General features: G+C 38.8%; 1 protein-coding gene across 5 annotated transcripts in view; it reads left to right on the top strand.

The window, feature by feature from the left end:
* The window catches only part of LOC131106801 (DNA (cytosine-5)-methyltransferase 3A-like), a 37409-nt gene that overhangs the window by 19660 nt on the left and 4771 nt on the right, over window positions 1-12978 (top strand). For 2 of the 5 annotated variants that reach the window (XM_058056229.2, XM_058056234.2), the window contains 16 exons: window positions 3837-4040; window positions 5224-5382; window positions 6776-6883; window positions 7162-7309; window positions 7383-7526; window positions 7806-7850; window positions 9029-9108; window positions 9259-9371; window positions 9476-9659; window positions 9742-9826; window positions 10671-10816; window positions 11069-11159; window positions 11242-11390; window positions 12117-12202; window positions 12300-12369; window positions 12647-12765. In XM_058056229.2, coding sequence (XP_057912212.2) covers window positions 3837-4040; window positions 5224-5382; window positions 6776-6883; window positions 7162-7309; window positions 7383-7526; window positions 7806-7850; window positions 9029-9108; window positions 9259-9371; window positions 9476-9659; window positions 9742-9826; window positions 10671-10816; window positions 11069-11159; window positions 11242-11390; window positions 12117-12202; window positions 12300-12369; window positions 12647-12765 — 1931 coding nt within the window. The remainder of the gene's footprint in view (window positions 1-3836; window positions 4041-5223; window positions 5383-6775; window positions 6884-7161; window positions 7310-7382; window positions 7527-7805; window positions 7851-9028; window positions 9109-9258; window positions 9372-9475; window positions 9660-9741; window positions 9827-10670; window positions 10817-11068; window positions 11160-11241; window positions 11391-12116; window positions 12203-12299; window positions 12370-12646; window positions 12766-12978) is intronic. The other 3 variants (XM_058056232.2, XM_078799276.1, XM_058056231.2) reach the window with 2 other exon arrangements.

Genomic DNA, 12978 nt, shown 5'->3' on the forward strand with positions numbered 1-12978 from the left:
GCCAGTAGGGCTTAACACTGTGTGAAAGTGTCACTCACAGCCTTTTAATGTTTGGGACTGTTGGATTTGTACAGTATGCTACCAGATGGGACCAATCCAATGATATTTTCTGTGTGTATTTAATCATCACAAGATGATGATGATGTGAAGGTAACTCACATGCGGGTCTTAACTTCTCTTTACATTATATGTGTGTGTCTAAGTTCATACGGAGGTCAGGGTCAGTCACGGCTGTAAAGTGGGTGTGGTTTCACAAACGCTTCATTGACTTAGGTCACAGGGTGCCGGGGGGTCACGGATCACGGGGGTGTCACCGAGAGTCAACACACCGGCCAGGTCGTGGGGGCTCACTAAAGTTCAAAGTCGTAACTCAAAGCGACCTTCTCGTCGCCTTTGTTTGTGCCTCACTAAAAAAAAAAATGCTTAACACTGGCCTTATTCTTCTTAGTTACACTTCAATGTGTGCATGTCTGAAATGGCGTCTTTGTAACCACTCCGATATTACTTTAGGCGCCTTGCAGTATACGCTTTCTGTGCTTTGGGGAGTGTTGTTTTCGACAGCCATCTTATTCTTAAACTGCCTGGTCTATTCATGATAGATAGTACCACTTTGAATCATGTAAATCAGGGGTCTCAAACTCAATTTACCTGGGGGCCACTGGAGCTAGGGTCTGGGCAAGGCTGGGCTGCATCAGGTTTTCCAAAAAAAACCAAAAAAAAAACGCATTTATTAAAAACAGAAAAATATACAAACTTTTTCAGTGCTTTGGTTCCGATTTTCTACAATAAAAGCTCTGATAAAACATTCCACTGTTCTCAGATATCTTAATTTTTATTTTTCTGCACAAAATAAGATGAAAAATAAATAAACAAATCAAGAATAAAGAAAATCAATCAATCAGTAATCAATAAATATAATAATAATAACAAAACGGCAAATAATAAAAACTTAAGAAACCACATATAGTTGGTGGGTAGACAAATTATTTTTTTCAGATTAAAATGAACAAAGCATTATTAGAGCCCTGTAGACATGACAAAACACGACTATAGTCACATTTATACTCTTTTTATTTACAACATATTGCGCAACTGCAGGGTCTTGAAACACATGCTAACTCGCAAACTAGAGAGCTAGCGACCTAAATGGCCTAAACTTAAATAGCCAAAAACGTACCACTTCCACATGCATAGGGAGGATAACTATTAACAGTTATTTAACCTTTAACATGAACATTAATCGGCGGCACGGCAGTCTAGTGGTTAGCGCGCAGACCTCACAGCTAGGAGACCATGGTTCAATTCCATCCTCGGCCATCTCTGTGTGGAGTTTGCATGTTCTCCCCGTGCATGCGTGGGTTTTCTCCGGGTACTCCGGTTTCCTCCCACATTCCAAAAACATGCTAGGTTAATTGGTGACTCCAAATTGTCCATAGGTATGAATGTGAGTGTGAATGGTTGTTTGTCTATATGTGCCCTGTGATTGGCTCGCGACCAGTCCAGGGTGTACCCCGCCTCTCGCCCGAAGACAGCTCCGCGACCCTCGTGAGGAAAAAGCGGTAGAAAATGAATGAATGAATGAACATTAATCAAACGTAATAATTTTTTCTGGGTACATGATACCATACAGCATCCATATCAAACTTGCGCAGGCCGCACTAACATTAAACTTTCATTTCAAAGCGGGGGCCTCAAACTAGTGTCCTGCGGGCCTCATGTATGGACAGTACATACTGTATGTGTCATAAAATTAATGCAAGTTATTGATCAGATCTGCTTTTTTGTACAATAGAAATAAGCAGCAGGCCTCAAAATAAGCCACAAAGTCACAAATGTGTAGTGTATCATGGGGAGGGGTGGGTATGGGACCGCGGGAATCAAGTCTGAACAAGTTGGAAAATCCCAGTGTGAGTGCACCCTAAGGGTACGACAGTTAATTAACTCGGGTAACGACCACAACGACTGCTAGTGTCTCTGTCAGAACTGAAGAAGTCTTTTGGATTCAAGTCAACAACCAATAAAAAGTCAAGTTTAGTGGACTTATTTCGGTACTACTTTGTACCATGGACAGGTGGCCTTTTATAGTTTGGGAACTTACCTCTACCTTCCAAACTGAATATACAATAACTGTACTGTTAACTGTAGGTCAACCCCAGGGCTGGTGACTAACAATTGTTTTTGTTATTAATAATAATATTTCCTTCAGCATCCCGATCCAGTATTTAAAAAAAACAGTGACTGCACATTTGTATGTGTTTGCATTGTTTTGGTCTGCCTATGATCCACGTAACAGGCCGAGAAGATGTTTATGAGTTCAGAGGTCAACAGAAGCCAAGAAGAATGACCGTCTGTTGTGGGGTCAAACTAAGGGGAAAATAGTAAAAAAAAGTCCCAAACACTGACTTTTACTGTCTTTCAGTGTGAAATTTATGCCATCACGTTTGTGTTTCACACATCCATTGCCTTGGATGGAATATTGGACAATGGGTAACGTTAATCAATCACATCCATTAAAGCTTTGGGATCCCCATTGATTACATTGTTGCTGTTTAATATGCTCTCTTCTATAGCTGTAAATATAGCTTATTATGCTCATTTTATTATTATTTGAACACATATGTCCGCGTCCCAGTAGAGGAATACTGCATTGTTGTATTCTTTGTTTCCCTCTCCCTACATTTAATAATGGTATGTTCCCTTGTGCAATTTGTTGTTCATAGTGATTTCCGATATTTGCTGCTTGTGTTTGACTTCACACTACTGCCTTGTTATTATTGCCTTGAGTCAGTGCTTCCCTGGGAGGCGCCAGAGGTGCAGCAGCTTAAGAAAATCGAGAAAAAAAACAGCTAAAGAAGATTCATTCATTCATTCATTTTCTACCGCTTTTTCCTCATGAGGTTCGCGGGGGGGGGGGGGGGGGGGGGGGTGCCAGAGCCCATCCCAGTCGTCTTTGGGTGAGAGGCGGGGTACACCCTGGACTGGTTGCCAGCCAATCACAGGGCACATATAGACAAACAACCATTCACACTCACATTCATACCTATGGACAATTTGGAGTCACCAATTAACCTAGCATGTTTTTGGAATGCATGGGGGGGAGAACATGCAAACTCCACACAGAGATGGCCGAGGGTGGAATTGAACCCTGGTCTCCTAGCTGTAAGGTCTGCGTGCTAACCACTAGACCGCCATGCCGCCCGCTAAAGAAGATGAAGAATGAATTTGTTTTTAGTTCTCACAGTTGGCCAGTAAACAGAATCCAGTGTTAGCAGAAAACTCATGAAAATCCCTTTTTTAGGGAGTAGGGGGGGGGCGGTGGTATTGTATTTAGTGGTGGGAGGCTCACTGTGATAGTATGTCATAAAGTCCGAACACAAATTGAGTGGAATTCCGCTCATCACTTCCTGTGTTGGACTGTAGTTCCTATTACTGTTGTTGTATTGTGATTGGACATCTTTTGTAGTCCTTCTGCTTCACTGTTTCACCCCAAAATCTGCACGCTCTCTGCTCTCGCTCTTTTGTTTTATTTCTCTCCTTCTCGAGTTGAACCCGGTGAACCGCATCCCCGGCGTGCACTCCCTCCCTGCTAACTTCCTGTTTCACACAGGTTCAATTAAAGGATTGTTCACCAAGGCCACCATGTAGAGATGTTAACAGTCCTGCATTTAATATCAATCAGGCCAGTGTGAATAGAAGGGGTGCCGTCCTAGCAACATATATGTTAAATGATGTAATGGTTAGTTCAGGTACCTTCATCACCTTTTCACAAAAATAAGTGAGAAATAATATCCCAGTTTTCCCGTCTGTTTACGCTGGCGCATGTTTCTCCTTCACAGGCAGAGAGGCGGGCTTACAGAGAAGCTGAGATGAGCATGATGGATGACCTATCCGAAGCAGACTTTCAAAAAGAGGACGAGCCAGCCAGCCCGGAGCCTCCACCATCCCAGCAACAAACAGACCCCGCCTCCCCGATCGTTGCCGTAACACCCGAGCCGGTCGCCAGAGGAGACCAGGCGACGCCCAGAGAGATAGAGTATCAGGTTAGTCTATTTTTTTTCTCATAATTCTCATTTATTATTGTGGTTGGCACTTCTGCCTCACAGCCACATTTATCTGTGTTTGAGTCCTCTGTGTGGACTAAATAGTAAATCTAAAATACAGTCGTCTCTTGTTTATTGGGGTGAAGTGGATGCAGACTCGACCCCGATAAGTGAACTTCCATGAATTATAATTTAATATTATGGTAATGGTTTAATTTCATTTGAACATGCATCAGATTACAATCGAGTGTATCCCATAATCAGTTCCCAGTTCCACATGTCCAAAAGGAGTAGGAAGAAGCAAAGCTTATTAAATCCTACCCCTCCATCTGGTACATTTACAATCAGTAACTGTTACATTTGTTCACTTCCTGCTTTCCATAATACAGTTTAAGGTTTTTTTTTTTTTTTTTAATAATGCACCTCGTACCGAAGTACGAGGTGATATGACCATGCAATGACATAATGGGTACCATAGTAAATGTAGTATAGTATGGTATAGTATAGTAAGTATATAGTGATATACGTATAGTGATATACATATATAGCACATCATGACTGGTTCAAGACTCTTCATCCTTGTATTTAGCAATCATCAACTGCTTGTATTGTTTCTTGAATTGGCTCATCGTTGTGCATTGTTTGAGGTCCTTACTCAATCCATTCCATAGTTTGATTCCACATACTGAAATGCTATGGCTTTTTAACGTATTCCTAGCATAGAAGTGTTTCAAATGTAGTTCTTCCCTGAGATCATATTTCTCCTCTCTTGTAGAGAAGTATTGGATGACATTTTTAGGTAATTGGTTGTTTTTAACCTTATGCATTACTTCAGCTGTTTGAAAATTAACTATATCAGCAAGTTTAAGTATTTGTGATTTTAGAAATAAGGAGTTAGTATGTTCTCTGTAGGCGGCATATTAACCAATGGAATATTACTGTAGTTATTTCACAGAAAACCCACCTGTTTATGATCTTCTAAATACAGTTTTTAACATTATTAGAGCCCTCTAGACATGAAATAACACCCAACTTTTACAATTGTAGTATCCGAAATAGGCAACTAAACAAAAAAATAAATAGAAATCATAACACAAAGTTTAATTTAAATGTTTTTTTCATGTAAAGCCTCAGAAATATATATACATATTCTCTTTTCTTGTTCTTCATGGATGTCTACTAGGATGGCAGGGGCTTTGGCATCGGTACGCTGGTGTTTGGGAAGCTGCGAGGATTCTCCTGGTGGCCCGGCAGAATTGTTTCCTGGTGGATGAGCGGCCGTAGTCGAGCTGCTGACGGGACCCGTTGGGTCATGTGGTTTGGAGACGGCAAATTCTCTGTGGTGAGTAAGAGAAAGAGCTGATGTCTGTGGCAATCAATGTGTTCTGCAGTAGAAGTTGAAGTACTGAATAAAGAAAAAACTCCAGCTTACTCCCCCCCGGGGCCCTAGTGAGGACAAGCAGCATTGAATATAAATAAATGGATGGTTGAATAAAGCAGAATTTGTTGTCACTCCATACACTCTATTGTTCTAGCGTAATTTCCAGTGTTTAAGCTGCACCAGTTTTTAGAGCAAAAAACAGCTCATCAAGTTTGAGCTTATCAACTAATTGGAAATGAACAGTCTGACTCACAGTATCATCTTCCTGAAGAATGCTAAAATCATCACACAGCAACTTAATGCTCAAAAGTAGCTCATACATAGTTTCAAATAACAAACAGTATTTATTTTTCAGTATTTAAAGCAGGGGTCTCAAACACGCGGCCCGCGGGCCAAATGTGGCCTGCAGGACACTAGTTTGAGGCCCCCGCCTTGATATGAAAGTTGAATGTTAGTGCGGCCCGCGCAAGTTTGATATGGATGCTGTATGGTATCATGTACCCAGAAAAAAATATTACGTTTGATTAATGTTCATGTTAAAGGTTAAATAACTGTTAATAGTTATCCTCCCTATCCTTGTGGAAGTGGTAAGTTTTTGGCTATTTAAGTTTAAAGGAAATAACTTGAAGGCTACCGTTTAGGTCGCTAACTCTAGTTTGCGCGTTAGCATGTGTCTCAAGACCCTGCAGTTGCGCAATATGTTGTAAATAAAAAGAGTATAAATGTGACTATAGTCGTGCTTTGTCATGTCTACAGGGCTCTAATAATGCTTTGTTCATTTTAATCTGAAAAAAATAATTTGTCTTCCCACCAACTATATGTGGTTTCTTAAGTTTTTATTATTTGCCGTTTTATTATTATTATTATACGTATTTATTTATTACTGATTGATTTTCTTTATTCTTGATTTATTTATTTATTTTTCATCTTATTTTGTGCAGAAAAGTAAAAATGAAGATATTTGAGAACAGTGGAATGTTTTATCAGAGCTTTTATTGTAGAAAATCGAAACCAAAGCAAAGTTTATTCATTTTTCTGTTTTTAATAAATGCGGTTTTTTTTTTGGAAAACCTGATGCAGCCCAGTCTCGTCCAGACCCTAGCTCCAGTGGCCTCCAAGTAAATTGAGTTTGAGACCCCTGATCTAAAGGATAACCACTTACCACTTCCACACGGATAGGGAGGATAACTATTAACAGTTATTTAACCTTTAACATGAACATTAATCAAACGTAATAATTTTTTCTGGGTACATGATACCATACAGCATCCATATCAAACTTACGCGGTAGTTCTGAAGTATAACTTCTGACTTATGGAGGTATGAGGAAATAAGCATTGCCTCTGTTTCCCAGGTTTGTGTGGAGAAGCTGATGCCGCTGAGCTCTTTCTCATCTGCCTTCCACCAGCCCACATACAACAAACAGCCCATGTACCGGAAAGCCATCTTTGAGGCCTTGCAGGTACTGCAGTTGGATTGCGAAATTCACTTTGTGTGGCTAAATCATCTCTGCAGCATACGGTGTGTGTGCATTAGTCACACATCGCTTGGTCGGTGACAAGGTCAGGAGAGCTGCTTTGATGTTGGATGATGGATGATGGATGATGGATGGCCAGGGATGTTTTTAATCCATTTCATCACACCGATTATAAGCTTTACATTCGCTTCACATTTACTACCTCGTTCTGTTGCTTTTTGTCTTGATTCTTTTGATATAATTGTTTTTTTACACATGTCTAGGTGGCAAGTGTGCGAGCAGGGCGGCCCACTCCTTCCTGTGACCCGAGCGATGATACAGAGGGGGTTGAGCCTCAGACAAGACAGATGATAGAGTGGGCCATGACGGGCTTCTTACCCAGCGGGCCGCAGTCACTGGACCCTCCTGAGGGTACCTGTACATCTCTCTCATACACACTCACACATGCACACACACTACAATAAAACTTATGTCATCCCCACAGAGGAGCAGAATCCATACAAAGATGTCTACTCTGAGATGTGGGCAGAACCAGAGGCGGCGTACACTCCTCCCCCCGCTAAGAAGCCTCGCAAGAACGCAGCAGAAAAAGCAAAGATAAGAGAGGTGATCGATGAAGGAACCAGAGGTGAACATACATGGATTGTCAAATTGATTATCAATGGAAATGGGTTGCCATACGTATTTTATTCTGGTCCATTGAGGTATACACCAGCAGTCAAGGGTTCAGACACACTTCCTCATGCTATTGAATGAGAAATACCGTCCAAACCTTTGACTGCTAGTGTACACACCGCACTCATGTGGCTAAGAACTGATGTGAGACTGTATGTTATACATTACGTTATATATACATTATATCATATATTATACAATCATTTACTAACACTTCTTTTTATGTTTCTAGAGAGGCTTATACATGAGATTAAAAAGAAGACACGGAACATAGAAGGTAAGGAGTATTACAATTATTGAAGCTAGAGCTGGCATTATACTAGTTACAGCTAGTACCGACTATGATGGAGTATTGGGGCCACAGGGAGTAAAGTTGTACATTTACATGAAATAAAGTCATAATATTACAAGGAAATAAACTGTACATTTACAACTATTCTCGGAAATCAGAAAAAATCATACATTAAATAAAGTGAATATAAAGTCATAAATTTACGAGAAAAGTAAATAAAGTTGTACTGATGAAATGAAATTGTACCTTTACGAGAAAACTGTTTTAATATTATGTGGATAAAGTTGTACATTTTATGAGAAAAAGTCTAAAATTTATCAGAAAACCATTGTAATAATACGAAAAAAAAAGTTTTGAGAAAAAGTCCTAAATTTACGATAAAAAAGTCCTAAATTCACGACAAAAAAAGGTAACGCATTTTTGACTTTATTCGAAGAAATGACAAAAAAAGTCATGAATTTACAAGAAAAAAAAGACTTTATTCTCGGATTAAACACAAACAAAATTTCCGAAAAAGTCCTAAATTTAAAAGAAAAAAAATTACAAAAATAAAGTTTATGAGAAAAAAAAGCCTAAATTTACAACTTTGTTTACCATTCTACCACTCAGAAATTACAAAAAAATTACGTGAAATAAAGTCATCAATTTTGAGTAAAGTAAATAAAGTTGTACATTTTCAAGAAATGAAAAACAACATAATATTGCGTAAATAAAGTCAAAAATGTATCAGAAAACCATTGTAATATTACAAAAATTAGTTTTGAGAAAAATTAGTAAATTTGCGAGAGAAAAAGTTGTAAATTTATGCAAAAAAAATGTACGAGAAAAAGTCATAAATTTCTGACTTTATTCTCAGAATTGACAGAAAAAGTTACAAATTCACAAAAAATAAAGATAAAAAATGTTGTAGTATTACTATACTAAAATCGTAAATTTACGAGAAATAAAGTAATAAATTCACAAGAAAAAAAGTCACAACATTACAAGAATAAAGTATTAAATTTATTCTCTGAAATTTACAACTTTTTTCTCTCCTAAATGTCTAACTTTATTTTCCAGTCCATAAGCATGTGCTAAATAAAACGTAAATGACGAAGCTCCAATGTTTGATCCTGGTTCTATATATGCAGTATGTGACTGGTATCATGTGTGTCATTTGTTAGACATCTGCATCTCCTGTGGAAGCCTCAACGTCTCTCTGGAGCATCCTCTCTTCATCGGAGCAATGTGCCAGGGCTGCAAAGTAAGACCATAAACCCAGGAACCCAGGAGTGGGAGTTTATTTTAGTCACTCTCTTCTGTCTCACGAGAGATGCCCTGATTGGCCAATAGCGAGTATACATATGGAAAATAGGAGATTTCATTGATTCAACATATGTTTTTTTTTTGTTAGAATTCCTTTCTGGAGTGTGCCTACCAGTATGACGACGACGGCTACCAGTCCTACTGCACCATCTGCTGTGGAGGCAGGGAGGTGCTCATGTGTGGAAACAACAACTGCTGTAGGTCAGTAGGCGGCACCAGTGACGGACCCAGCCACGACCCACACACATTGTTCTTGTTCATGCCATCCTGCCCTGTCCTTCATTGACAGTTGTGCTTGCATACAGGTGTTTTTGCGTGGAATGTGTGGATCTGTTAGTCGGCGTCGGCTCGGCAGCGGCAGCCATTAAAGAGGACCCTTGGAACTGTTACATGTGTGGGCCAAGAAGCATTTATGGCTTACTGCGACGCCGGGACGACTGGCCTTGCCGACTCCAACATTTTTTCGCCAATAATCATGAACAAGAGTTTGTATGTATTGGCATTATATAAAAAAAAACACTTATTTTCCATGAACACTTCTTCAACCATGTTATTTTGATTGACCCCCCAGGAGCCTGCCAAGTTGTATACTCCAGTTGCAGCAGAGAAGAGGCAGCCAATCAGAGTCTTATCACTGTTTGATGGCATTGCCACAGGTATGTGTCTGCTTCTTTATAGCGACATGTCACATCATATACTTAGAGGTTATCACATGGTTTGTCTGGTATCAGGCCCAGTATCATGCCCCCGCGTACCAGTATCAATAGATATATATATAATATAATTCAATAGATCACATAGTAGGCAATAAAAAAAAACAAGACAAAATATTTAAATCAGTATAATATAATTTAAATAATAGGAAAAAATATTTTAAAAAATAACTCTAAAAACATATAAAAATATTAAAAATATATCTAAATGTATAAAAATATAAATAACACTAATCAAAAGACCATTTTTTTTTCAGAAAATGTTCAGTTTATTACATGTATTATATCTAAACAGTGTAAACACAATAATTGCAAGCCATTCAGAAAAAAAGCTTGAGGTCGCCCTTGGTTTTCCGACTTGTATTTGCATTTTTAGTTTTTTCGATCATTTCAAGAGTGTCCCCCTCATTAATGATGATAAAACATTCCATTTCTAATATTCTGTTTGCTATTTTTCCTATTTGTCTTTTGCCGGGAGTGTCAACCGCTGTCATGTTGACAGAGCACAGACTGCAGCAAAACAAACGCTGTGTGTTCACGCTCGTGCGCTGTTCTCTGATTGGTTGTTTCACGGGCACGATACCAGAGCAGCGCGCTCTGAGTGGACAGCTACGGGGGCTGATACTGGACATGGTTAAACTCTATATTTTATCAGTATCACTGCCCTGGGCTTTGACACAGTATCATTTGGGCCTTTTCCCGTATCGTTTCTAGGGTACAGGGCCAATTAATACTGTAGTATGTGATAATCTCGGAATATCATGTGTGTGTGTGTGTGTGCACGCAGGTCTCTTGGTGTTGAAGGACCTGGGCCTCCAAGTGGATAAGTACGTAGCGTCCGAGGTGTGTGAAGACTCCATTACTGTCGGCATGGTCAGACACCAAGGACGCATCATGTATGTCGGCGACGTACGCAACGTAACCCATAAACATGTGAGTCAAAAGTACGACATAGTTCATGTAGTATGCTCCCAAATCCATACTGAGGAGCTATCCATCCCTAGATTTTGCCAGCACGGTAGGACCGGGGCTTTATAGGACGATATCGATACCGTGCTTTTTCACTGATATCACTGATCAGTGGCCTATCGATGGCAGCACCCCATTCTAAACATATTTCATATTTTTTGCTCACTTGTTTGTCGTGGACAGTTATGACTTATATCTGTTATATCTGTCCATTAGATTGAAGAGTGGGGACCATTTGACCTGGTGATAGGAGGAAGTCCCTGCAATGACCTCTCCATCGTAAACCCTGCACGAAAGGGCCTTTACGGTGAGAAGAACTTTAAGAACTACAATTACTCAACAAGTACATTGTTCATGTACGTTATAATAAAGTTGCTGTGCTCTCGCAGAGGGAACTGGACGCTTGTTTTTTGAGTTCTACCGTCTGTTACACGAGGCTCGACCCAAAGAGGGCGATGAGAGACCTTTCTTCTGGCTTTTTGAGAACGTGGTCGCCATGGGAGTCAGCGACAAGCGGGACATATCACGCTTCTTAGAGGTAGGATGGACAAAATGCTGTCATGTGATCATAACACAAAATAGTAAGTATTGATATTTACAGCACAGTTTCCCTGTGTGGTTATTTATCATGTTTATTTGGTATTTTGTTGTGATTATTAAAAGCGGTGTTTCTCAACTGCTTGATCAGGAATTAAAATTCATTTTGTGTATTAATAATTCAATAGATCCATCCATTCATTTTCTATAATTCAATAGATCACATAGGCAATAAAAAAAAACAAGACAAAATATTTAAATCAGTATAAATAGAATTTAAATAATAGGAAAAAATATTTAAAAAATAACTCTAAAAACATAAAAATATTAAAGATATATCTAAATGTATAAAAATATAAATAAAAATAAACACTGCCTATTGATATTTACAGCATGTTTCCTTGTGTGGTTATTTATCATGTTTATTTGGTATTTTGTTGTGATTATTTAAAGCGGTGGTTCTCAACTGCTTGATCAGGAATTAAAAGTCATTTTGTGTATTAATAATTCAATAGATCCATCCATTCATTTTCTATAATTCAATAGATCACATAGTAGGCAATAAAAAAAAAAACAAGACAAAATATTTAAATCAGTATAAATATAATTTAAATAATAGGAAAAAATATTTTTAAAAAATAACTCATATAAAAACATATAAAAATATAAAAAATATATCTAAATGTATAAAAATATAAATAAAAATAAACACTGCCTTTTTGTTCAGTGCAATCCCGTGATGATCGACGCCAAGGAGGTGTCTGCTGCTCACCGTGCTCGATATTTCTGGGGAAACTTGCCTGGCATGTCAAGGTGATTAAAAATAATAATAATAAAAGTACACACATTTTATTCACACTACATTTTCCTTTAAAAATCACTCTTTGACCCAATTTTTCCACAAATACAGACCACTGACGGCCATGACGAATGACAAGCTGGACCTGCAAGAGTGTCTGGAGCACGGTCGCACAGCCAAGGTATCAGAATTTGTGCATGTGTGTGTTTATATGTTTGCCTCTGTGAGTGCATGTAAGGGTCAAAAGTATTTAAAATGCTTTGCCTTGCCTGCATAATACTCTAGATTGGATCCATAACTGTTTCTCTATTATCAATAATACAATAGTATAAGTCATATATGTGTTCTATAATATGAGCCAATGATTGCTCACGTGATAGCTTTAGAATTAAAAGAGAAATATATGTGTGTGTCTTTGTGTCTGTTTGTCTGTGTACGGTTCTGGATGCAAATTCCAGTTTGAGAAGTTGCGTACGATAACGACTCGCTCCAACTCTGTGAAGCAGGGGAAAGACGAGCATTTCCCCGTCTACATGGACAACAAGGAGGACATCCTCTGGTGCACTGAGATGGAAAGGTACATTTGTGTGTATGCTGCAGGGTTTTTTTTCCCTCTTTTTTTGTCATTAAAGGTCCCGTATTATACTATTTTCTTTTTAAATAAGTCTCAGTGTGTTGCCCAAAATCTAGCCTTGATGCTATCTAACCTATGACAAGCTAAAACTCCACTCTATAGATCTCACTTCCTGTAAGCCCGCCTCTAAGACCCCCCCAGGGAACACATTTACAG

The sequence above is a fragment of the Doryrhamphus excisus genome, linkage group LG19, assembly GCF_037039965.1.
Source record: "Doryrhamphus excisus strain RoL-2023G ecotype Guam linkage group LG19, RoL_Dexc_Guam_v1.1, whole genome shotgun sequence".
NCBI classification, from domain to species: Eukaryota; Metazoa; Chordata; class Actinopteri; order Syngnathiformes; family Syngnathidae; genus Doryrhamphus; species Doryrhamphus excisus.